The sequence below is a fragment of the Mobula hypostoma genome, chromosome 6 (genome assembly GCF_963921235.1).
Source record: "Mobula hypostoma chromosome 6, sMobHyp1.1, whole genome shotgun sequence".
Classification (NCBI taxonomy): domain Eukaryota; kingdom Metazoa; phylum Chordata; class Chondrichthyes; order Myliobatiformes; family Myliobatidae; genus Mobula; species Mobula hypostoma.
In genome coordinates, this window is record NC_086102.1 from 78,800,615 (window position 1) to 78,828,346 (window position 27,732).

At 42.9% G+C, this 27,732-nt stretch overlaps 1 protein-coding gene across 3 annotated transcripts in view; it reads left to right on the forward strand.

Annotated features, from left to right (window-relative positions):
- Positions 1 to 2,374: 2,374 nt before the first annotated feature.
- LOC134348128 (gamma-taxilin-like) overlaps positions 2,375 to 27,732 on the forward strand; it is a 79,548-nt gene continuing 54,190 nt past the window's right edge. For 2 of the 3 annotated variants that reach the window (XM_063051042.1, XM_063051045.1), the window contains exon 1: positions 2,375 to 2,495. In XM_063051042.1, coding sequence (XP_062907112.1) covers positions 2,436 to 2,495 — 60 coding nt within the window. In that variant the 5' untranslated portion in view covers positions 2,375 to 2,435. Of the gene's footprint in view, positions 2,496 to 27,278; positions 27,582 to 27,732 lie in introns of those variants that run through there. The other variant, XM_063051043.1, reaches the window with a different exon arrangement.

The window sequence follows — 27,732 nt, forward strand, 5'->3', positions numbered from 1 at the left end:
ATTCATAATGCCTCTAAAAATGAGTCTGAAAATCATAAACAAAACTATGATTTACTAACTCAAATAAGATGCATTGTTAACATCTTGTTTAGTTGGGGGAAGTCATTATAGACGAACCGCATCAACATCACAGCAGGACTGAGGTTGGCTGCAAGTTATCAGTTTACCTTTTACCTCCTCAAGCACTCTGCAGAATCTATAAAGCTTTCTTTTTTTGGCAGTCATTTGAAGTCAAAGATGGTTTGTATCAACTCAATTTCATAGGTTTTGAGATTGCTGTGAGTCTTAAGCAGGATGCACAAAGTCTGCCACAGCCAAGGCAGATTTTGCTTAATGGATATTGCTTTCAGCTTCTATTTACACATGGCCTCCATTTGTTCCCTTTTTAGAAACTCAAGGGGCTTGGTGCCTTCCCAAATATTCCTTTGTGGACCAGGGTTTTCCATATGTCAATGAAGATGTCAACATTTTTAAGAACAATGTGAGAGACGTCCCAGAGGTATTTTCTTTGTTCTGAAAATTCCTTGCCATGATATGCTTGGAGTACATTTTTTCGGGACTTTGATGCCAGGCACATGGAAAATATGATCTAGTCACCACACCCAGTTGAGTATACAGCCTCAGTGCCGCGGGGGGGGGGGGGGTGTCAGGCTGGTAAAGAATATTGGCATTGTTTTGGCAACCTTTTCAATGGATTTGGAGGATGTCAGAGATGGCATTGGTAATATTGTTCCAGCACCTTGATGTGCCTACTAATCTAACTACCCTGCAGTTCTTTAGGATTTCTCCAGCTACATTTGCCAACATGTTTGCCGTTCTTGTTCCTCTGACATGCTTAATTTATATTGGCAGCTTTAGCTCTGCTCCCTGTCCCTTCCTTCACTTAACTTATTTGCCCCTGAAACACGCCATATTTGTTGATAGGATAGATGGTGAAAGCTTTCAGGTTAGTAGATTAAGGGAAATGGACAAAGCCATTACAAAGTTGCAGACAGTCCACCTCTCCTGGAAGTTCCACGAGTCTCCCACATATAGATAGCGGCTCCCTGACGCCCGCAAATTATACACAATATCTCGGAAATCGATTTTTTTGAGAGTGAGTGAGAGAGTGGGGGGTGGAGGAGGAGGAAGAGAGAGAGAGGGAGAGAGAAAGAGAGAAAGAGAATGAATCAATCCTGATTGGTCTCTCTTTGTGCTAAGTAGACCTATCAGTTTTCTCTGTGGGGGGGCTTTACAGTCGACCTCTCTCTCTCTTTCATTGTCCATCAGTTCAATTTAGTGTCATGCAGCGCCATGGCAAAGTGTTCCAAAAAAAGAAAATACAAAACGTACTTCACCTCAGACTACACTAAAGCGTACCCCTGCCTAATAGGGATCAAAAATAATGACAGTGTTGCTTGCTGCACTGTTTGCAACAGTGACTTTTCTATTGCCCATGGTGGGTTAAATGACTGTAAAAGACAGTTTGAGGTGAGTCCTGGATTATGTCTCAACTAACCTTGAAGGAATGATGCCAAACTACAAAAGTTTGCCAGTTGAGTTCTGGGGGAAGCTGTCCTAAGTAAACTCCGTGAGCACAGGGCAGTTGAGATTCAAAGAGCTCTGCCAGTTGATGTAGCTGCTTTTGGTGCTGCCAAATTCTAATTGTGATGTAGAAAGGGCATTCAGCATGGTGCGTCACATTAAGACAGAATTCAGAAGTCAGCTGTCTCACAAAACACTTGTGAATCTGATGTCTTGCAAAATTAACAAATTCATTGACACAGACTGCTATGAGTTTGAGACTTCTGGTCGAGACCACCCTGAAATGAGTTTTGGCAGGGTGGGATGTCTGATTAGTTGAGAGAAATTAGTCATAACCCAACATGTATTGGGAAAAGGGACTGAATGAATTTGGGGATTTGAGAAGTGTGCTTTTCACCCAGAGGGTGGTGAGTACCTAGATTTCACTGTCTGGGAGTGATGGAAGCAGAGTCGGTGACAACTTTTCTTAAGTGTCTAGATGAACACTTGAATAGGCTGAATCAAACTTTGGAAGATGGGATCAGTACAGACGGGCACCCACCTGTCGAGGTGGGTCGAATGGCCTATTTCCTTGATATCTCACAAATTAGTAACTTGCTCTGACTATTAAACAAGCAGCAACAAGTCCCTTACCTGCTACAGTGCCTGGTACTCTAGATAACATAAAGGGAACTAATACTCGAGTGAGCGGAATGTGGGCTGGGGTTTTAAAAGTAATTTTCGTGATTCTGCAACGTTTGCTCGACAGGAAAGATGCCACGGAGCTGCGGACGGCTCGCAGGGCGGCCTGGCCGCTCTCTCGCAGAGGTCCCATCGCGCCCGGACGCCGCTCTTCCGGGCAGCCGGCCCACCCCCGCCGGGCTATTCTCGGCTTCCTCCCTCCCCTGCCCAAAATTCACTTCCGTCACATCATGGCGACGCGGATCGTACAGGAGACGGGCAGGCTGGATCTGAGAGCCAAGGACGGAGAGGTGAGGCGAGAGAGGAGGGCAACGTGCTAGGGTTTTGACGGAGGGGTGAGGGTCGGGGTCGGGGTGCACATGGACCCTCCCTCGGAAGACCGGGAAACGGGCTGGCGGGGGTGTTTAAAGTCGTACGGGGGGCAATAACAACGGTGGGAGAAGCTTGGCGAGAACCTCTCTCTCTCTCCCAGGGCAAAGGGAACTTTCTCTGCCGTGAGAGAGTTTGGGGTTGGGGGGGTAATAGTAGTGACGACTTTGCTTCGTTACGTTATTTACATAGAGTGAGGGGGGAAAGGAGAGAACTCGGACGAGGCCTGACCTGTGAGGAAGGCGAGGATCTTTAAATGGAGAAGAGGGGGATTAGCATGAGTTGGGGGCCGGAGGGTGAAAGAGCAGGTGTTCCGGGGTGGGGGGGAAGAAACATCGTGGATCGCCTGTCTGTTTACGGTGCAGTTCTCTCACTCACTCACCCCGCTTACGCTCCATTACCGCCCTCCCCCTGCTGTGCTGCGCAGAAGGATTGGCACCGATCTCAGTAACTGGGGCCTAAAGGACCTTCTTCGCTGCTCTGGTATAGCGCGGCCGGGGTCTACTGCGCCGCCGAACTTGTAAGGGAAACACACAGCTTGTCGGCTTAGCGTTCCCCCCCCCCCCCGTGCCGGAGGGGAAGAGGGGTTGGGATAGAAAATGAAATGTGTTTTCTTTAATCTTGGAGGGCGTTCAAATTAGACGGCGCTTTCGCCGATCTCCGCGTGGAGCGCGGACCGCGGACCGGATCCGGATCAGACTCTGTCTGGTGGGGCGCCTGTCGCTGCAGTGCTGGGACTAGCACTAGCGCACGAACACGTGTGGATAGCATGGGACGGGAGAGGAAGGGGGTCACCCTGAAGCAGACAGACAGCGACATAGATTCTTTTGCGGGGGGGGGGAGAATGGAGGTGGGGAGTAATTCACACTTGTGCAGGAAATAGGCGTGGTAATTAAAATCTGATAATGGTATGAATCGTGGCTTCAGACTCTTAAGAGGTGCGTGTTTAAGTCGGTGGTTGTGGGTCGCGAACCTGCTGGTTCGTTTCCTCTTCGCTTTAATCCTTTGCTGAGAATGGAGTTTGGGTGTTAAGGTAGTTGATAACCCAATTAAACATGGCAATTGTAATTACAAATTAGTGACATTTGCAGCAGGTGCAGTGTACATGGAGAGGTGACTGCGATTCAAAAATTGATGGTGTGGGGTTTTTTTTAAGGTAAAACGGCTGATATTGTCGCAATGATGCGATGCACGGACTGTATAGAATCTGATGATTTCGGACCTGCTTTAAGTACACATTTGCTTTTTGTTTGTATTTAAATCTCTGAAATATGATGCATTTGAGTTGCTGCGATTCCATAAAGTTGCACCCCTGAGTTGCTTGTGTAGAACTGGACCTGCCGCAACAGGCGCTGAAGTCGGGGAAAAATTAGGATGCCTATACTTCGTGGTACCAATTGACATAAAAATAACAAAACTAAAGGTCCTCACTTCTGTAACCCTATTATTATCTTTTACCAGATAATGGTCATTAATGGAGTAAAGGTTATTTGTTTTGCTTCGTAAAAGTATACAGTATGTAAGAATGTAGCTGGTAGCAAAAATGTACTGTATGAAAGAGGGAACATTTCATTTATCTCTTTATTCTTGCCAAGAAGGAATCCACCTTCAGCACTCAGTCTAAAGCCACTTATTAGATTAAATGAATCAGAGTGCTGTTTATTATCATTTAATTTGATGTGAAGTTTGTTTTGATGCAAAGACAAAAGGTTACTATAAATTACAAATTAAATAGTTAAGTGTTCATGGACCACTCAGAATCTAATGATAGGGGAAGAAGCGATTCCTGAATCCTTAACAGTGAGTTTTCAGGCTCCTGTACCTCTTCCCTAACAGTGAGGGTGCTTACCTCCTTTTGGTTTAGATACAATGTGGAGTAGGCTCTTCCGGAGCTTTTGAGCCACGCAACTCAGCAATCCCTGACTTAACCCTAGCCTAATCACAAGACAATTTACAATGACCAATTAGCATACCAACTGGTGGGTCTTTAGCCAGTGGGAGGAAACTCGGGCACCTGGAGGAAACCCACATCACAGGGAGAACATACAAACTACGTACAGGCAGTTGCAGGAATTGAACCAGGGTCACTGTTCTAACCACTATACTACTGTGCCAGTGATCGACCTGCCTTATTTTTAGATGACAGGGATTGGCATGTTATATGAAGCCGGAGGGGGAAGCACTTACAGTTGGCTGATACAGGTTTATCATCCAAACTAGATGTAGAGCATGCTGCAGACATCGCAGGGTGCTTAATATCTGTGGAGAGAGTGAGTAAAGTTGTGTGTTGTAGCTTCATTTTTTTTTTGAGTTGTGTTTTGCAATTTGGCTGTGGTTACCTCCGACTCCAGCATGGGTCTGTGCCTGTAGACTCATATATAAGTTTTCACTCTTCCAAAGTAAATTAGGCCACCAATATCAGTCCTGTTTTCAATGAACAGAAGAACTGACTTGGGGGAGCAGATGGTATAGTCCTGTTCCTAACCTGTTATTTTTGTTAGAGTTTACTGCTCAGTGAGTAGGATTCATATATTGGGGTAATAGGAAGCATGAGGATGGAGGGAATACAGGGTTATGGTTAGAGGCCATAAGACAATAGGGGCAGAATTAGCCTATTCTGCCTATCGTGTCTGCTGTGCCATTGCTCAATCATGGCTCATTTATTATCCCTCTCAACCCCATTCTCCTGCCTTCTTCCTGTAACCTTTGACACCCTTACTAATCAAGAACCTATCAACTTTCACTTTAAATATACCCAATGACTTGGCCTTTGCAGCTGCTTGTGACAAAGAATTCCACAGATTCACCATCCTCTGGCTTAAAAAAAAATTGTCTTCACTTCTGAGGCAGTGCCCCCAGTCCTAGACCCCCACACTGTCAGAAATCTCCTCTCCACCCACTCTATTTGGGCCTTTCACTATTTGATAATTATCAGTGAGATTTCCCCCTCTTCATTCTAAATTCCAGTGAGTCTGGTACAAGCCCAGAGCAATCAAATGCTCCTCATACATTAACCCTTTCAGACCAGGAGTCATTCTTGTGAACAACCTCTGGACCCTCTCCAATGCCAGCACGGTTAAGGGGCCCAAGACTGCTCACAGTATTCCCGAGTGCATCTTACCAATGCCTAATAAAGCCTCAGGCATCAATGTGTTGGGATGTGTTCTTATTTCTAAGCTGTATAATCTTCATTTAGATCAACCACAATCAAGGCCCATGTACATAGGATAAAACCTACTGATGCATTTGGTTTAAGCATGGCAAAACTTACAAATTTGTTTTTGCTAAGTTAATGATTGATTGCTGTTTTAAATAGGATGGGTCAGCCTATATTGCTTAAGTTCACCATCTACTTGGTGTTGGCAAATTACATGACTGCTGAGTCACTACTACATGAAAGGAGGAAGAGGAACAGAAAATCAAGGCAGTCATATGCTAAAATCTCAGCCTCAAGTGTTAAGGTGTGTTGTGAGGTTATGGGGCCAGGAGAGGTGCAGCTCAAAGGTAGACAATGTCCTTTCAGTCGAGCCATGTTTGGGTTGGAAGTATTTCAGAATGCAGTGTTGTAGGTCTCGAACAGGTGTTGAAAGATTTTTCACCTCTTAGTTACTGTTTCTCTGGTGCTTTGCTAAATGGGGATTTGCCCATCAAGGTGGACAGTTTTTGCTTGAATATTTCTCGAACATAGATACTAATTTGTCAATGAGAGGTGCAGTTCTTTTTGCCAATAATTGTTCTCTGTGCTCTGGTGCCATTGGCAGGGCAGTGTTTATGGCCTTCCATAATTGTTTTCAAGTTGTTGGAATGCATTCCTGACTGACTGGAATCTGTGGTTAGTTACTGCTGCAGTGCATGAGGAGGATCAATTTATATGAATGGATTGCAAAGCTTTTTAAAAGACAACCATGTTGAACGGAAAAGCCCACAAAAAGTAGTGGATACAGCCCAGTTCATCACAAGTAAAACCCTCCCCAAGATTGAGCACGTTTGCATGTAGCGTTGTCGCAGGAAAGCTGCATCCATCATCACCCCACCAACCAGGCCATGCCCTCTTCTCACTGCTGCCATCAGGAAGGAGGTACAGGAGCCTCGGGGCCCCACACCATCAGGTTCAGGATCAGTTATCAGCCTCAACTGTCAGGCTTTTGAACCAGTGGGGATAGTTTTACTCGCCCCATCACTAAACTGTTTCCACAACCCATGGACTCCATTTCAAGGACTCCTCTTCCCATGTTCTCACTATTTATTACTTATTATTGTATTTGCACAGTTTGACTTTTGCACATTTGTTTGTCGTGTATGCTGGTTTCCTCATTGATTCAATTATGTTTAGCGTGAATGCCCGCAAAAAATTGAATGTCAATAATATATGGTGACATATGTACTTGATAAATTTACTGTGAACTTTGAGAGTTTTAAAGGAAATGGACTTGCAGCACAGTAATTGAGATGTATTTGAAGAGGAGTTACTACTATAATGAAACAGGCACGACTGATTTGCACACTGCTGATTGCTTCAGAGTAATGAGATCTTTTCAGTATGTTGGGTAAGAGATAACCATTCGGCGGTGACTGCCTTGCTCTACTTCAATGTAGCGCCCTGGCATCCTTTATGTCTACCTGACAGAACAGCCAAGGTTCTCCTTTAAGCTTGCATCAGAAAGATGACAGGCTGTGAGTCTAACTGTACAGCGATCCCAGTTTTACTCTCCTAATACAGTCCTCATATCTGCTGTTTTAATTCCAGAAATGATGGGCAAGATCTTATCTGTGCAGCACACCTGGATTGCCCTGCAATGCAAGGAACACTTGATTCTTCACTGCAAATTTCATAATCTTCTCAATTACACGCTGGGAACTTGTTCACCAAGGTTAAGACTATCTGGTTACCGCCTCTTTTCCCTTCACTCAGTATAATCTCCCCTCTGTAATTCTCTCACATTCTTGTGTACACAAGTCCCACAGCCTGCTCCCTCAGTCATATTTGCACTGTCCACCTTTGCTTCCGTAAACTAACTAATACCACACACTTGCTGCCATATCCTTTGGAATGTCATGTTTATCTTTGTGTTTTTCCGGTTCTGATGAAAGTTCATACATCTAAAATGTTGTTTCTCTTCACAGTTTCTCCCTGATCAGCTGAATATTTTCTATTTTGTTTCCAGATTTCCAGTAACTGTTTTTGGACTTAGTTCTTGATCCTTTTCAGTCTGCTGTGGGATCCCCTCTATCCATCTTCAGCCTCCATCTTCCACCCCCGCCCCCCCCCCATCTTTGAATGTGTTGTAATCCCCCAAATTCATTTCATCTTTTACACAAGGAATTCTATTTGAATTCCTTGAATCAGGCTTTTGCACTGCTGGGGTACCAAACAGCATGTCCTTAGTCATCTGCATTGTTGGAAATCTACTTCTCTTTGTCTCCCTCACCGTGTCTATTGCCTTTGACACATTTGATCAAAACATCTTTTTCCAATGCTTTACCACCTTCCACCCCAAGGCTTACAGGTATCTTTAATAGCTTCAAGTGCCAGGCTCATACGGTTAATCGTAGCATGCACAAAGGATCAATTCCTCATCATCTTCTGTTTCATTGATCCATACTGTTTCTTGCTGTGAGAGCACAGCAGAGGTTCCCATGTGCAGTAACAACACTGGGTGGGCTCTACTCCCACTACTTCTGACTCCTCTGTAGTCTCTGAATTGTTTGTCACAACTGGATGAACAGAAATTTCCTCCAACCAAAAGTCAGAAGCTGAGTCATTAGTGTTTTAAGCAGAAACAAAAATATTCCCCTACTGCCAATTTCATTTCCGTGGCATTTACCTAAAGCTGTCCAGATTCTTTGCAGCCGTGGTGTCATGTTTGATGTTGAGCTTTAGCCCATATGTTTGTGCTGTCAGTCAGGTCATTATTTCTTCACTCTAACATTGCTCTGCCTGCATATTTAACTCAGTATGACTTGCTGAAACTCTCAGCCACTCCTTTTGTAACCTTGTCTTTGCTACTCTGACTAGCTTCCTGCCTTAAACCCGAGTGGCTTTGTTGGAACCAATTGCCGTTCACCCTTCACTCTTTTGCTTGTTGATATCATTGGCTTGTAATTAAACTGCACTTTTAAAATCCTCACCTTTATATTCAAATTTAACACTGCCTCGCTACTTTAACACTTTAGATCAGGGATTCCACCTTTCTACATTTTTTTCCTTTTAAGCTGCACTAAGCCAACTGAGCAAGTTTTTGGACATCTGCCCTAATATTTCATTGGTGTCAAACTTTGCTTGATAGGAGCTGTCAAATACATTGGAGTGTCTTGCTATATTTATAGGCATCCATTAGTCTTGTGAGACCATGGATTTGCACCTTGGAAGGTTTCCAGGGCGCAGGCCTGGGCAAGGTTATATGGAATACTGGCAGTTGCCCATACTGCAAGTCTCCCTTCTCCACGCCACCGATGTTGTCCAAGGGAAGGGCGCTAGGGCCGATGCAACTTGGCACCGGTGTCGTTGCAGAGCAATGTGTGGTTAAGTGCCTTACTCAAGGACACAACACGCTGCCTCAGCTGAGGCTCGAACTAGTGACCTTCAGGTCAGTAGACCAATGCCTTAACCACTTGGCCACATGCCAACACATGCTAAATTAAATGTGCTGTATTTAAGGCAGGTTGCTGTGTGCAAAGCAGATTTTTGTGTGATACAGTGCTAGCATTGATACAAATGAATCATTCTAATGTGAATCATACAACGGAAAAAATAAATGGACAAGTCATAGTGTTGGTTCTCTGTCATTTGAAGCTTCAGTCCTAGTAACTGAACATCATTTTTGAAAAATAATATACATGGCCTGAAACATTTTTTCTGCAATTTTGCGTTTCTCTGAGAGTTTCTGAAGTTTTTTGTCACATTTGTAGTTATGTATGCATATTATTAAAACAAATAACTAGAATGCCAGTTATTTTGCGCATTGCTTCCTAGAAGTATGATAGTACCTAGAGCTGCTACTTTAGTTATAGAATCTTTTGATTTTTCAGTTAATGCAAATGACAATTTATTGTTTGAGCATGTTTTGTTTGAGTTACAAGTTCAGTAATATTTGTAAGCAATACTAATCTTACATGAGTAAAATATGGATAAATTTATAGGATTTCTGTGAGTTGCTGTGTAAATATTTGATTATTTAAAATGACCTATGTTTTCAATGCATACAAAATGCTGGAAGAACTCAGCAAGTCAAGCAGGATCTATGGATGGTCTCAGGTTCCTGGGGGGAAAATATCAACTGTTTATTTCTCTCCATAGATTCTGCCTCATTTGTTGGGTTCCTGCAACATTTTGTGCATGTTGCTTAAGGTTTCCAGCATCTGTAGAATCTCTTACGATGAACCCACGTCATCAACTTGATTGAGTTGACAGTATATCCTTCAGAAATTTTGTTGGTTTAGGTCCAGCTCCAGGTCTTGAATTCTTGAGCTATTTGATGTACCAGCTTTGTACTGAAGGACTACTGTGGATAGTTTATTTGAATCATGTTTGTAGCTTTTATTTGGTTATTTAAAGATGTCAGTAAGTATACAGCAAGTGCCCTTGAAGTGGGAAGGCTTGGTTTTATCACACTGTTGCCTTTGGAATCTTCCAAGGAACTCTCTGGCCCCATGCCAATTCCTGACAATACATGATGTCATGTCAAAACAATTTATGCCAGATTCCACATGTACATTGATAACACACAGATTTACCTCATTACCATTTCTCTCTTGTTAACTTGGTCTGTATTCTCATCTTGTGGGAGCCACAATTTCTTACAACTAAATACTGAGTTTGACCATGGTCTTCAAACTGCTCACCAACAAGCCCATTTTTCACTATTCATGTTATCTTTCCTTGAGTGCCATATCTGACTGTGAGCTATTCTGACCAATCTGTCTTATTGAACTTTGATTAAAGCACATTGGCTTTATTGCAGTGGGTGGAGTATAAGCGTAGGGAAACTTTCCACACCCATGCAGGACAGTTTTGGTCTTAGACGGAAATTTGCATGTATTCCATCGACACAGTTGGGTGAAGAAGGTTCACCAGATTGACTCCAAGAACATAAATTTTGAAGAGTGAAAAGCTGAGCAGTTTAGAACATATTTGTTTGTTTGGAAAGTGCCCTATAAATACATTGTTGTTATAATATTCATTGGAGCTTAAAATGATGAGAGCTGATCTCATTGAAACAGACATAATTTTTGAGGGGTTTGACAGTTATTTACCCTAATGGGGGGGATTTGAACTGGGGGCATTGTTTCAGAAGAATCTGTCACCCATTTATAAATGCAGGAACTGAGCATGAATTTCTTCTGTGGTGACTGTTTCTTGCTCCTGCTTTTTCTTGTGTTCTTAATTTTGACTGAAGCCGTAACAGAACTGCAAGAACTGGCAAATTCCTGTGCTGTAAAAGGTCACCACTATTTCCACAGTGCAACTGCTGTTTAAACTTTTATCCATGCTGTCATTTATTCATGACTATGCCAAAGCTCTACTGACCTGTCTTTGCTCCTTGCTCACTTTTGCTCAACTTCCTTTTTAAGCTGTTCCACTTGTGCGCATGTCACTAAGGCCCTGATCCTTCTCACATCCAAACCAATAACAAACACCAGCCTTTAATTCTTGAGAACACGGTGTTTCTTTAACTTCAGCTCACTTTGGTTGCTGTGTTTGAGATGTCGGTGTCTAAAAGTTTGGAATTTGCAGCTCCTTTCTATGCTAACATCCTTTGAGTCCAGTCCAGGCTCTTACAGACATTAGTCCTAGAACATAGAAAAAAATATTGTCCTTTTTTTCCCCTGATCTGCATTTGAGTGCCTTTGGATGTTATCAATTATTAAATATGCTACGTAAGTGGAAATTAATGTAGATTCCTGATGTCTAGCGTAAACTTTATGCTTTCTTATTGCCTAATCATAAACAAAATTATGCTGTGAGTGCCATACACAGTTCTCAAGATGCACAGCTGACCAACAGCTTTTCCAGCAACTTTGCAGATTCGATTTTATTTTCCCATCAAGTTATTTAATGTTGCTGCTTTTATTGACATCTTCTGTAAATTCTACCATGAGTATCTTTTATATAAAATACGCCAGGGGTGCAGTTAAAAACGGAGCAGGCAAAGATAGTTGGAAGCAGGTTGGGAGTGGGTAACTAAGAGCAGGCACGAATAAATTCATCAGTAGGTATTACCGCCTTACTTTGTTTGCCTGTGTTCTGCCTTTAACATGTAGATTTGGGCATTGTATCTGGTTCAGTATTACTTCCTGCTTCCTGATCAGCAGCTCATTGGGTTAGGCAATAATTTGCCTTCCTCTGTCACAGAACTCTCCCTATTGTGATCTGCCTCGACTAAACCCCGTCAACAAACAGCTGTTATGGTCAGAATGTATAATTTTTTGCTTAAATTCATTTTTAATGAACTGCCTCTAAATGGTGAATTTATAAATGTAAACTGGAAGAACAGTAATACAGCACTGTCTTAAGGAACACACTAAAGTTCCAGATCCCAAGGTTACAGAATAAGACACAAAATGCTGAAAATTAGAGCTGGATTGGGTCATTTGGTCCCTTGTACCTACTTTGCCATCACAGATCACTTGTCTCAGTGTCAGTTTCCTACATAAATTCCATATCCTTTGCTTCTTCATCTCTAAAAATCTACTGATTTCAGAAACCTACAAAAGGTTCTTGTACTTGAGCACTCAATCACTTCAGGTCAACATTAAAATGTGTGCTGAGCATGTTCCCAATCTGAATGAGAAGGTGTCACTTGTTCCCCTCTCATCTTGGATATAATGCCATGGGTGAGGGGAGAAAAGTCTGTCAGTATCCTGTCCCAGGATACTAACGGACTTTTACCGCTGTACCATTGAGAACATACTCACCAACTGCATCTCAGTGTGGTATGACAATTGTCCCGTATCAGACCGCAAAGCACTCCAGCGTGTGGTGAAAACTGCCCAGCGGATTATTGGCACCCAATTGCCCACCATTAAGAACATCTACCTTAAACGCTGCCTGGGCAGAGTGAAAAGCATTATCAGGGATGCATCTCACCCTAACCATGGACTTTTTACTCTCCTTCTCCTTTACTCGCCTCCGCTCCCACACCAGCAGGCACAGGAAGAGCTTCTTTCCTGAGGCTGTGACACTGCTGAACCTCTCATCACAGCACTAAGCAGTATTGCATCCGTATTGTACTGTCTCAGTACTTTTATATTTGTGTGCTGTAGCACTTTTTAAATTCGCTGTTATTTTGTAAATAACACTATTCTTTGCATTTCTGGTCAGATGCTAACTGCATTTCATTGGCTTTGTATCTGTACTCAGCACAATGACAATAAAGTTAAATCTAATCTAACCTAAAAGGCTGGTGAGGTGGAGGAGATTGAGGTATTTGGGATGTTCGGGACTGATTGGGTAGACATTTTCTAGTAGGTAAAGATGGCAAAAGATGCAGAGTGAAGCTGCAGATCAACCATGACTTAATTTAGTGGCAGTACAGGTTGAAGGATCCCTGTGACCAGTATACATTTCTCCAAGCCCTGTTAGAGATGGTTGTAACTGTGAAGTCAAGGGACTTTCTTTGCTCCTCAACATTGCTTCGTGGGCCAGGACTTTAGACACTATACTATTCCTTTCATGTTTTTCTTTACGGCAAAACAGTTGTACAGTTTTATTGAGGTGAGTCTATCCCAAAGAGTGTTCTTTTTGAAGTTGGTAAGAAACTGTGGTTTCTTGGCACCAGCCCAATCAATAGGAATACTAACTGAAGAGCCTTGCACAGGTGTTAATTCAAGTTACCTAAGGTCTAAGAAATCCTCAAATTGGAAACTTAAGGTGCTGAAGAAGGCCATCATAGCCACACCAGATGTAATAATTATCGAGCCTAGCTCTCCCCAAAGATTCACAGAACTTTTAAGTGAATACCCGAATCATTTCTAGAACATGATGTAGGTTTCCCCTCTGCTGTCCTTTTAGTTTCAAACTCTCAGTTTGATTCAGGTGAAAATTTTTCTCCAGAATGCCTCCCAAATTCTTCTACCAATTACTGTAAATTCTTTAAGCTCTTTTAAGTGAAGTAAGTCCTCTTCCACTTGGCTGTGCCTGCCATGATTTTATACAATTTAATTAAATCACTTCTCACGCTTTTCTATTCCAAGGAAAACAGCCATGGCTTGGCCAATTTTTCATCTACAATTCGGAGAACTGCAAAATCATCCAATTATCTCAACTGGATTCCCTCCGAGCACTTCTGTATACTTGCTGGTAAAGTGGCAACCAGATCTATACACTGCTCTATGGCCTAAGAATATAATGTTTTTAAACTAGTGTGTTGGCATTACCTGATTTAAAATAAATACTTGGCCAAACATCACAACTGCTTGCTTTCATCTGGCATACAATATGAAGTTCTCACAGATTCCAATAACGTTTTTATTATTTATTGGCATACAACACAGAGTAAGCTCTTCTCACTCCTTAAGCTGCACCACCCATCAATGCCCCAACTTAATCCTAGCTTAATCATGGGGGAATTTACAATGACCAATTAATCTATCAGCCAGTACGTCTTTAGATTGTGGGAGGAAACCGGAGCACTCGTAGGAAACCCACATGGTCACGGGGAGAATGTACAAACTTCTTACAAGCAGTGGCGGGCTCTTGTGTCAAATATTCATCTCAATCTTGAGCTAAGGTTTTGATCCATCTTTTACCATTTCCGAATTCTTGCCAGGTAATCCCAGTCAAGTAAATTGTCAGATACAGTGGATCTCTGCAGTTGAAAGTGCATTTCAGATGTCAACACACGTAATTAATACTAAGCATTCTGCCTTGGGTTAGGACTGCGAGTGTCTTCATTCCAGGTTTAAATTGCAGGGCAAGCTCTAAGGTGGAGATCATATGCCTGAAGTATGTGGGAAAAATCCAGGTAGACAGGGCAGAATGCAGCCACTGGATTGATTCTCTTATCTCAAGATTAGTCCAGAAGGTAACTTGCTGAAAAAGACTTCTCATTTTTGCCTATGAAATTCTGATTGGTTCATGCTCAATGCTGCTGAATGCAGAAGTGTGCATCCTTCTGGTTATTGCAGTTTCTTTTCTTTTTGGCAATACTTTTTTTTTTACAGGTGAAGTTTAAGTGTCAATCACCATTTCTTCATCATCACTGGCTCTTAAGTTCTGGAATTCCCTAACAGCAGTTGGGGAAAGGACTGCAGCAATCAAGGAGGTGACTCACCCCTAGCCTTTAAAGAACAATTGGGATTACCCTTTACTTAAGTATATTGAATATTCTAAATTCATGTATATTGTCCTGGCTGCATATACCCGGGGTGTGCAGCAATGGGACAGAACATTATAACCATGATAAACATAAATTACATAAACTTAACATTGTGCATAACTTACACAACAAAATAAACAAAATTAGATATCGACATTAGTGCAAGTTGAGGGAAATATAGTCAGAGGTAGAATTAGGTGTTTTGTGTTGGCTCAAGAATCTAATGACAGTGAAAGAAAGCTGTTCTTAAACTTTGAGGTGTGGGTTTATGGGCTCCTTTTACATCAGGCCTGATGACAGCAGTGGGAAGAGGGCATGATTCAGATGGACTCTAGTGATGGATGTCTCCTTTGTAAGACATCACCTCTCGTAGATGTCCATAATGATGAGTAGGTGATGGACAATAAATGTTTGCCTTGCCAATGATACCCAGATCACAAAAAAAATTAAAATAAAAGGCGTTAAAGGCTTTGTAGGTCTTCATCCTGTCATTAATTCTATTGGAATTTGTTTTATTAGTCATGAAATGTCATTTTACTTGGATCTAAAATTACAGCCATTTCTACAATGTTCATCTCTTATGAGTGACATTCTCCAACTAAACAAAACTAGTTTTGCTTGTTCAACTATCTTACTGGTTGCAAAATTCACTATCTGCCTTTTTAAGCAGTGTAATGGCACTATCTTGTTTATTTCATCTAATACAGTCAGATATGCTGATGAAAACTTGTGATTCATGTTTTCTTTGTATGAGTGAGCAATGCTTTGTAGGTGACAGCCGGTTTGTCCTCTTCAATGGTGAACACTGGACACTATTCAGAGCAACTACAGCTTATCAATCACCCTAAGCATTCATTCCATCTGGCACAGAAATCATGTCTGTATTGCATACCATCTGAAGAACTTAGCAGAGTTACCCACCCCCAGCTATGCTGACAGCAGTTCCCCCAATCCAATAAGGGCAAGGACAGCAGATGCATGGAGCACCACCATCTTCAGGTTCCCTTCCAAGTTTCCCACTTTGGAAAATATATCACCGGTGCTTCATTGTTGCTGGGGCTAATTCCTGGCATTCCATGCCCAACAGCGTAGTTGGAGTACCTTCAATAGAAGGGCTACAATGGTTCTTGAACATAGAACACTGTCTTCTCAAGGAGGGCAGTTGGGATAGGTGTCATGGAAAAGGATGAGTTTGCTGGTGTGTAATCAAAAGGGGAAAAGATTGGACATTCAGGAGCATAGAGCATACAGAGTGCAGTACAGGAACAGGCAGTTTGGCCCACAACGTTGTGCCGAACCAGCTAAAAAAAGAAATCAAAAACACCCAAACACTAATCCCTCCTACCTACACAATGTCCATATCTTTCCATGTGCCTATCCAAATGTCTCTTAAAAGCCTCTAATGTATTTGCCTCCATACCAGGCAGCAAATTCCAGGCATCAACGACTCTGAATGAAAAAGCGTACCCCTCATCCCCTTTGAACCTACGCCCTCTCACCTTCTGGTATTAGACCAGAAAGAGATCCCTGGGAAAGAGATAATCGCTGTCCACTCTATGCTTCTCATAATCTTGTAAACCTCTATTTGATCTCCACTCAAACTCCAGCGTTCCAGAGAGAACAACCCAAGTTTATCCAGCCTCTCGTGATAGCATGTGCCCTCTAAATCAGACCTCTAAACCAGGTAAACCTCTTCTGCACCCTTAATATCCTTCGTATAGTGGAGAGACCAGAACTGAATGCAGTACTCCAGATGTGGCTGAACCACAACCTTAGAGGAAAGGCGCTCGGGAGCAGGATTTTCTGCTTTTTTTTGTGTTTATATTCATTGTTAGTATGCAAAAACTTGTTTCACTAAGCGTTCATTATACAAACGTTTGTAAGATAAGACTGGAATAAAGTGCCTAGAATATTCTCATACTGAGGTATTTGAATAAATTTCATATGTGTTATTCTTTATGCCAGATGTCGGTTTTAATACTTTATATCCCAGGCTAAAGAGTTGGCTTTATGTTGTGCTGGGAGCAGCTGGCAGTAACTTCAACACAAACCCATCCATTCACCTAAATGATTGCTCATGGGAGATAAAAATCCTGAAGGCTGCCAAGCCTCAGCAAGACTAGAAGATCTACTCCAGTGTTGTTATGTTGTACAAGCTGGCAGCATTAATGCAGTGCAGTTCTCCATTCACCTTGAGGTTTCTGATTAGTTTGTTGCAATTCATGCCGCAGGCTGTGAGCAGTTGACATTATTGCTGCTGATTCATCGCACGGCCCAAGAAGAAGCCCCAGCTGAATGCAAAGGCACGCTCCTGACCATAAGCCAGGGATGCTGCCTTCAAATCTGAAGACAGAACAGCTGCTGGAGCAGTCAGGAGAACCCCATCTTGGGCATCAAAGACTGCCTATGCACAAAGAATTCAGGAGCACCTGTCTGATAATGATCCCCAGCATGTGTGGCTGGGCATCAAGGGCATTACTGACTAGGCAAAGAAAAACAGTATTGATTGTAGCAGTGACACCTCCCTTCCTGACACTCTAAATACTTCTATGCACACTTTGAGGCATGCAACACCCCCCTCCCCTGAGGTCAGTAGCCACTGCCTAACAACAGCAGATGTAAGAAAGAGAAAGCCAGCCCCCTTAAAGTGGCTGGGCCAAGTATTGTCCAGGGAGGCGAAGGGGTGCCTACAGGACTGCTGTAAATCGGTAGATTAGACAATATTCAGGGATTCATCTTTGAATCTGTATGAATATGCCACAGTTATCATTGACTTAATCAAAGCCTCCGTGGATAAGAGAAACATACTGGACATGCCCACATCAAAAGCTGTAGATCAACCAGGAGATTCATAGTCTGTTGAGGGTTAGATCAGTGGCATTCAAGACTGGTGATGCACAACTATGTAAGAAGCCCAGGTGCGACCTACAGAAGGTGTCTAAGAGCAAAAAAGAACGCCGATTGTGGCTAGAGAGGGAATCGGATGCGTGTCACCTCTGGCAGGGTTTGCAGGCCATTACTTCCTACAAAGTGAAGTGTAACATCATGAATGGCAGTGATACTTCACTCTCACACTAGCTTACCATCTTCAATGCACACTTTGAAAGGGACAACAAAACTATATCTCTGTAAATCCCTGCAATATCCGGCGACCCTGTGATCTCTGTCTTGGAGGTCGACGCCAGAACATCTTTCAAGAGTGTGAACCCTTGCAAGCCGTCAGGCCCTGATGGTGGACCTGGTAGGGGTCTGAAAACCTGTGCCGATCAACTAACAGGACTGTTCAAGGACATCTTCAATCTCTCTCTGCTGTAGTGGGACGTTCCCACTTGCTTCAAAAGGGTGGCAAGTGTGCACATCTCACACAACCTCTCGTGGTCCCGGAACACATCCTCCTTTCTGAGGCGGTTGAAGAGAACTGGACTGTGCACATCTACAGGATACTCAGATCCTTCTGCTCATGTAGAGTGGAGAGCATCCTAATGTGCTGTGTTACTATATGGTATGGAAACTGCACTCTGGTGGACAGGAAGGCTCTACAATGAGTACTTAAAAATGTCCAGTGCAACACTGGCACCAGCCTATCCACCATTGAGGACATTATACAGAAAGGTGCTAGGAAAAGGCCAGCAACGTGAAGGCTCTCACCCACCCTGCTCGTGGACTGTTTGTCCCACTCCCTTCAGGGAGGAGGCTTCATGGCATCCGTGCGAAGACCACCAGGCTCAAAAACAGATACTTTTCCCAAGCAGTAAGGCTGATCAACACCTCCACCAGCTCACTCACCCTACCACCACTACTGTATCATTTCCTGTCAGTCACCTTAAACACTCCTGTGGCTAGCGTCACTTTATGGACATAACCATCAATCTATGTATATAACTATCTTAAGTATTTATATTTATTGGGTTTTTTGGTTGTGCTGCAGAGGATCTGGAGTATCTGCGTAATGGAAATGACATTGAACAATCTTGATTCTGGGCTAGTTGAGGGGGAGTTTGCATATAGTGGGTCTGTGAATCCTTTCTGCAGTTATATCTGGAAGACTGCAAGGCATTTTACCAGGTGTTTGATCAGCTGGTGCTTGTGAAAGAAGTTCCAGCAACCCAGCCAGTCACACTTATGAAGTCAGCATGATTTGATGTAGTTTTATATGAGGCATTAAGCATTGGTACAACGGTTCCATTTAATATCAGAGAATGGATACAGCATACAACCTGGAATTCTTGCTCTTTGCAGACTTCCATGAAACAGAAGTACCCCAAAGAATAACAGAAAAATATTAGAGCCCCCTCCCCTTCCACGCATAAGCAGCAGCAAAACATCAACCCTCCCCCACCTGCCATACAAGCAACAGCAAAGCCCCTAAAGAGACCATGATCTAGAGTCCATTCCAACACTCATTAACAAGGGAGAGAGAGAGGCATTCTTGCCACAGCAAGAGGGGAGCCCAACAACTCGCTGTTTCGAGGTTACGGTTTACAGCATCGCTTCTTTGATGGAATACACTGCAGTCTCATTCCGTTTTCCTGCGACACTTCAGTCAGCCACACCGGCGAGGAATTAGGCCTCCACAAGAGCTGCACTCCTAGAGATACTGAAAACGCGAGGCCATTCAGTGAGCTCTCAGAGCAAGAACCCACTGTCGTGAAGAACCATAATTTGAGTACAGCTGTAGATCGCGGACTCCAACAGGACCCCCGCCACCTTGAAAAGGAAAGAGGAGACGTTAAAGAGAAAAATTTAAATTGTTTTGCAGATGAACTGCAAAAAGTCGCTCTCTTTAGTATGATTCTCATCTGCATTACAAAATAAGATCTTAGTGTCACTGTTAATAATACCTGTGTTTCTGCTGAGTGGATAAATGTTTCGGTACATAAAGCCAGATGGTGGGACAGTTGGTTGAACTTTAATCTCTGGAACAGAAGGTTGTAGGTCCATTCTAAAGCCTTGACTACATAACCCATCATTACAGAGTGGGACTGTTGAGCCAAAATGTTTGTCAAAAAACTAACAGAATGTCCAACTTGTTATATCCCTTGAAAATGCCACTGGTAAATGCAAGTTCCATCTTTACAGCCTTTGCTGTGGAGATGCTTTGTATTACTTTTTTCTTAACAGGGCTAATCTGGAAAAGTGGGCATTTGAGAGCTTGCTAACTCTTAAACAGCCGCAGTAAAAAGATTAGGAGAGGGCCAGGCATATGGTTGAAAAGAAGACTTGCAATCACCTCACACTCTCTGTGATTCCCTTGTCCGTTTGTCCCTCTCTACTAATCATCTTCCTGGCACTTATCCCTGCAAGTGGCCTAAGTGCTACACCTGACCATTCACCTCCTCCTCCTCCTCTACTCAAAGCCCCAAAAGCCCTTCCAGGTGAAGCAGTATTTCACCTGTGAATCTGCTGGGGTCTTCTATTGTATCCCGTGCTTCCGATCAAGCCTCCACTACATTGGTGAGACCCATTATAAATCTGGGGACTGTTTCGTCAAGCACCTCCGATCCATATGGCAAAAGTGGAAGTTCCTGGTGGCCAAACATTTTCATTCCTGTTTGGACACATTGGTCCATGACTTCCTCTTGTGCCACGATGAGGCCACCCTTTAGGTGGAGGAACAACACATTATACTCTGTCTGGGTAGCCTCCAACCTGATGGCATGAATATTGATTTCTCCTTCTGATTTATAAAAATAAGTAAGTACATTTCTCTCCCCCTCCCTTATTCTATTCCCCACTCTGGCCTCTGACCTCTTCTCACCTGCCTATCACCTCCCCTGGTGCCCCTCCTTTTGCCCTTTCTCCTATGGACTACTCTTCTCTCCTATCAGATCCCTTATTCTCCAGCCTTTCACCTTTCCCTCTTGCCCGGTTTCACCTATCACATTCTAGCTGTCCTCCTTTTCCACCCCCACCCCTCCTTTTCCTGGTGTCTTTACCCCTTCCTTTCCAGTCCTGAAGAAGGGTCTCGGCCTGTAACACTGACTGTTTATTCATTTCCACATGCTGCCCGACCTGCTGAGTTACTCCAGTATTTTGTCTTTGTTGCTTTGGGTGTGAGAACCTAGAGAATAATGAGGTGGTTGCACCAGGAGGTCAGAGATAGAGAGGGTAATGGTCATAGCATTACAGAACACTACAGCACAGAAATAAGCTCTTTGGCCCCTCTTGTCCATGCCGAATTATTAGGCTGCCTTGCCCCTTCAACCTGCACCCAGACCATAGCCCTCCATACCCCTCACATCTATGTACCTATCCAAATTTTTCTTAGATGTTGAAAGGCTTGTTTCTGTGCTGTATCATTATGAAGCTACAGCGTGTGCTGGAAATGCATGCCGTAGGTCAGGCTTAGTCTGAGGGATCTCTTTTGTTTGTGGGTAGTAGTTATTCTACTGGTTGGATGCTGACAATCTAATTGTGGGAGCAGCAGCAAGGGAACATTTGGGTCTTCAACAGCTTGTCACACCTTGGACATAATTGTTCAGTTGAACTAATGGAAAACCACTAAAATGAACTACTTCATAAGCCAGAGCTATTATGAAAAAGCAAGGGGGAAAAAAAGCATTCAATAGCTTCATTAAGAACAGTATAAGTAGAATAGATAAACAACATCATTGGTTTACCATCATTTTATTCAAGTATATAAGAATCAAAGCAGAAGTAGGACATTTGGCTCAAACATACAATGAGGTCGTTTACTCTAGGCCACTTTGCCGTAGTATTCCCATTTCTCTTAAGTTGCTAAATAATCTAGCAATGTGTAGTAGCTTGATATTTTGTATCTCAGTTTAAGTATTTAGTTTAAAAGTAGTATTTCCCATGTGGTGTTCCTGATATGTTTTGTCATCCATTTAATGTGGTTTCTCTGTATTGACTGCAAGTGGGGATTGCTTATAGCGATTACTGGAAAGAATCAATTCATTGTGGCATGCTGAGGTTTCTTTAGCTGAATTTTGTTTTACTGAGATGGATAAAGAAGCATGTAGTTGTAGAAATGGACTCTTTGGCCCACCTAAGTTTGCACTGAATATCAAGCGTTCATGTAATCATATGTAAATCCATGTTATCCAAACCACTTTCTCATCAATTCAACCCAGATTCTACCACTCAGCTACACTCTAGGAGCTACTTAGTGGCCATTTAATAACGTACTGGTATGTGCTTGTTTTGGGATGCGAGAGGAAACAGAGCACCAGGACAAAACTCAGTGCCACAAAATTTGTGAAGTCCTCTGCCACTGATTGGGGGGGGGGTGGAATTAAGGGCGATAGGCATCTGACGCAGAGGATTTGAGGCCTAGGGGAAATCAGCCATTGCCATATCTAGGAATTCTCCATGAATACTGGCCTCCTAACTCCTTGGAGCCTGTCTACCATGTACAAGGCCTGAGTCAGGAATGTGATGGGAAAACTCTGCACTTGCTTGGATGAGTGCAGCTTCAATGACATTCAAGAAGCTTGACACTATACAGGACATAACAACACACTTGATAAGCGTTCCCTCATCCACCATTTGTTCATTGTACCACTGACACAATAGCAGCATTTTGTACCATGCAACAACTCACCAAGAGTCCTGACTTAGACATCCACTTCCAAACTCAAGATCTCTACCGGATAAAAGTACAAGGGCAGCAAAAATATGGGAGCACCTGTGAATTGCTGTCTAAGTCACACATCATCTTGACTTGGAGATATATTGCTGTTCCTTCACCATTATTGGGTCAAAATACTGAAGCCAAACACGTGGGAATGCTTGCATCTCAAGGACCCCTGTGACCTTCTCATCCTATTTTCTTGTGTTCACCTAACCTTTTTTTGACATTATGGTTCTTGCTAATGCTCTTGCACACGCACACAGAATATTGATTTTTTTATCGTAGTCTGAATGTTATGAAGTCTGATAAAATACTGAAGGCAAAGGAGTTGGATCTTTAATAAGATTATGAGGAACAGAAAGGATTTGAGGTTGCTGTCATATCACCCGTGGTAGGGCTGAGTTGCCTAATTCATAAGTATGTTTCTCATTCTCAGTTCATCACCAGGGTTTTGGGAGAATAGAGACAAGAAGTAATCTTCCCTTCTGGACCCACTTTGCAAACATCTGGTTTGTAATCATTTTGGAATTTCAGCTTGTGTATGCATTGCTGATCTCCTTAATTTGACACATTAGCTGTTGCATTTTTCCCTTCTCTCCCCAAAATGTAATCCCATTTGAGAGACTAATAAGTCACCATTGCTCAGGCATTTACCTTGGATATTGCACATGCTGATAGATTGAACCAGTTGCCTGACTGGCTCTCACAAAAATGACTGGTTTTTGAAATTAAAATAATCATCTTGAGCTGTGAGTTTGATTCATTGTGTGGGTGTATTATGGGTGTGTGCCGATGCCTTCACACTCTCCTACAAGACAGAATTAGCACGTCAGTGTGTACATGTTAACTTCCCAACTGCTGTTAGTGTCAAATCAACAGTGGCTGCTCCCACCACTGCCACAAAGCTGTTCTTCTTTGAACTAAAGCTGTGCATTTTAGAAGGAACAGAAGTGCAGCGTTTCTTTCTGTATATTGAGGTGAAACAAGTATGCCAAAAGCAGTAAGCATCATTCTTTTGTGAGTTCTTGCTAAGAAAGGAAGTGCTACGAGACAGAGGGTGAGATCTCCACAGGGACTAGTAGCAGAGGATTCAGTGAATTCTGCTGAGGTGAGCAGACCTTTGGGTCAATTTAATGGAATAAAATTATTTTTGGAAGCCTTTGGCTGGTATCCTATGGGTAATATTAAAACATCTTTTGCTCAGATTTGCCAGGAATTCTTGTGTGTAAGTGATTACCTTGGAAAGTACAGTCAAAAGGATACACATTTTGTCTTGAGGTTCTAACTCTGATGTTCCAGTCCTATTTACTTCAAAGTATTCTTGGCTGTCCTCCCATGTTTTACCCTCCACCAGCCTCAAGTTGCTCAAAATTCTGCTGTCTAATTTGGTTGTCACTTTTGTGGTTGCTGACCTATATTGGCAGCGTCTTTATCTAATCCTCATCCAGAATTTCAAACTCTCCATACATACCTATTTCTCTAGTGCCCTGCAGGTTCACAACCCTGAGAAGTTTTAATCTCTCCACTATTGCCAGTCATGACTTGGGTTGCCAAGGCTTCAACTATTGAAATCCCTCCCTGAACTTCTTTCCCTGTAGTTTTCTGTCCTCCTTTAAGATGCTATTTAAAACCCAACTCCTGGATGAAGCTCTGCTCATCCAGGCTAATAGCTCTTCTGTCCTTTGAAAAGTTTTGTTTGATAGTCTTCATCTGAAGCATTTTAGAACATTTTACATTGCTTAACAAAAGTTCTGTATAAATTCAAGTTATTGTTACTGACATTTCTGTGATCAAAGCCAGATTCCATTTTCCAGTTCTGGTGATATAAAGTAGTCTTTAAGTTCCTAGCAAGTCAACCAGCATCTGTGGAGAAAAGGATAGATAGATATACTTTATTGATCACGAGGGAAATAGGGTTTCGTTACAGCCGCACCAACCAAGAATAGAGCATAAATATAGCAATTCAAAAACCACAAACAATCAAAAAACAAAATGCAAACTATGCCAGATGGAAAATAAGTCCAGGACCAGCCTATTGGCTCAGGGTATCTGACTCTCCACAGGAGGAGCTGCAAAGTTCGATGGCCACAGGCAGGAACAACCTCTCGTGCCGCCCAGTGTTGTATCTCGGTGGAATATGGCCGGAGTCCAACAGCAGCAAGTTCAATATCCGGTCTACAAACACGTTCCTCGTAATATGACCCAGATTGCACCATCTGTTGTAAACCAGAACAGCAAGCCTCCAACTCCTTTACGCTTACCGCTCTAAGTGCACTTCCGGTCAGCCCGAATGGTCTGGAAGCTGTCCATGGAGAAGTTCATACAGTTCATATTTCAGGTTAATGACCCAGGTCTGATGAAAGGTCACTGATCAGCAATATTAACTGTTCCTTTATTCATGGATGCTGCCTGACCTATTGAATATTACCAGCTCCGAGTTATTTCTATTTTCCATCATCTGCTAATCCTTGCTATCTAGTCTCGGTAGTTCTGCTTGGAAATATTAATCTTGAGGAAAAGCATTGAATGTTTCTAGGTTCTGATTAAAGTTATGAGGTGGGCCATGTGGAATATAGTCTAATGTTGCTATTAAATGGAAAAGGTTGTTCTGTAGCTATTGACTTAGCAGAATCAGCCTATACATTTTTGCCATGTTTGGTTCCCATTAATGCATCTGCCACCTCATTTTCATTCTAACGTTGACCTATCTGCCAGGGACTTGCATCAGTAGCCTGAAATGTGTTAACAACACAGTCAAGTATGAATCCAGGTTTTTCTACGCATGTAGCTGTTTGACTTTTGAAAGTCAACTGAGGTGGATTTCATCGAATTTGAAGGACTTGAGTACAGTTTTGACACAGTAGTTCCAAGAAAGTATTTTGATGTAACTTGAACTAAACCAAAATTTTTGTCTGTATTGCATGCTGGCATATTCTCTTGCCAAATATGTTGAACAGTTTGGTGTCCTAGCTACCCCAGCCCTAACTGGACTGTTCATAAACTGTGAGCATTGATTTCCTCCAACCTCTGCCCCCCCACAGATCCCTTCACTTTCATTCCATGGTGTATTACCTTTTACATTGCAGAATCAGGTTTACTATCACTGATATATGTCACTTTTTTTTTGTTTTGTGGTCGCAGGACAGCGCAAGACACAAAAAAATACTGCAAGTTACAAAATGTAAATAGTACAGAAAAGAAATAGCGACCGTTCAGAAATCTGATGGCCGAGGGGAAGAAGCTGTTTCTAAAACATTGAGTGTGCGCTTTCGGGCTCCTGTACCATCTCCCTGATGGTGGTAATGCGAAGGAGACATGTCCTAGATGGTGAGGATGAATAATGAATGATGCATTCTTGAGACACTGTCTCTTGAAGGTGGCCTCGATGGTGAGGAGGGTTGTGCCTGTGATGGAGCTGGCTGAGTGTACAGCCCTCTGCAGCCTCCTGTGATCCTGTGCACTGGAGTCTCCATACCAGGCAGTGATTCCACCAGTCAGAATGCTCCACCATGCACCTCTATAGAAATTTACAAAGGTCTTTTGTGTCATACCAAATCACCTCAAACTCCTAATGAAGTAGAACCATTGGTGTGCTGAGATCATGACTGCATCAATATGTTGGCCCCAGGACAGATCCAATGACACAAAGAGCTTGAAGCTGCTCACCCCTTCAATGGCTGATCTCGCAATGACGACTGGTGTGTGTTTTTCCAATATTTTTTTCTTCTTTTTCTTCCTTTCCTGAAGTCAGTTACTTGCTGACATTGAGTGTAAGGTTGTTTTGCGATACAACTCAACCACCTGATTGATCTCGCTCCACCACATCTCCACGTCGCCTTCTGAGGTTCTGCTAGCGACGGTGGTGTCATTGGCAAACTTACAGGTGGCACTTGAGCTGTGCTCACCCACACTTTCATGCGTATATAGAGTAGATTATTGGGCTATGCACAGATCCTTGAGATGCTGCTGGCTTGATTGTCAGGAGGAGATGTTTTTACTGAACTGCAGTGAGTAATGAGGAAGCCAACATAGTTGCATACGTAGGTACGGAGACCCAGGTTTTGAACTTTTTTTGACTGCTACTGAATGCGTAATGCTGATGAATGCTAAGCTGTATTTGATTAAACAGCTGCCTGATGTATATATACATGTTGTGAAGGTGCTCCGAAGCTGACTGGGATTGTTTCTGTTGTAGATCTGGTCTGGTGGTTGGCAAATTGCAATGGGGTCAGATACTTGTTCAGGCGGGAGTTACATCTAACCATAACCAACCTTTCAAAGCACCTCATCACAGCAGATGTGAGTGCTACCAGGTGATAGTCAAGGAGGCAGCTCGCCTTGCTCTTCTTTGGCGTCTGTATGAGTGATGTCCTTTTGCCGCAGGTGGGAGATTGAAGATGTCTTTGAACACTCCAGCCATTTGGTCGGCAAGGGTTTTCAGTACTCTGCCAGGTACACTGTCAAGGCCTGACACCTTAAGGAGGTTCAATCCTTTGAAGGATGTTCTGTTGGCTTCCAAGATGGAAATCACAGGGTTGTCAGATGCTGTGAGGATTCAAGCAGGTGTAGTTTTATTCTCTCTTTTAAGGCATGTATAAAAGGCATTGAGCGAAGTGTCACTGCCATTTATGTGATTAGCTTTTGCTTTATAGGACATGGTGGCATGCACGCCCTGCTACAGCTTTCACACATCAATTGTGGTTTTAACTTCCCACAGAATTGCCTTTTTCACTCTCACAAAGGCCTTTAATTGCTTGTACCTGGACTACTTGTAGGGTTCTTGATTGTTGGTCTTAACTGCCACAGATCTAGCCCTGGGCGCTCTGCAGATCTCTTGGTTCCTCGAGGGCTTTTCGGTGGGCTTCAATCATCGCAAGCACTCGTTTGTTTGGCTGAGGCGGCGCAAGGTTTAAAAAGAGCTTGGGACCTTTCGGGACTTCTCAGTGGGCTTCAATCATAACAATCTATTTGGCACTTGGCAAAGACCGATTAAAAAGAAGTGAGTTGTAAGCGGAGTGACCATTGTGGGAGTGGGTGGTGTTAGAGTGGTCAGGCTTTGGCTCAACAGGCTTCAGTAGGAAGGGGCAAAGGCCAAGGTAAGTTTATGATAAGTTTTTTTAATCTTTGTTAGTACATAGCTAATGCAGTAAGAATGTGTCCAGGTATATCCAAGTAGTGGTATGTTCTTCGTATGAGATGCGGGAACTCTGGGAGACCTCCAGTCTCCCTGATAACTATATCTGCGTG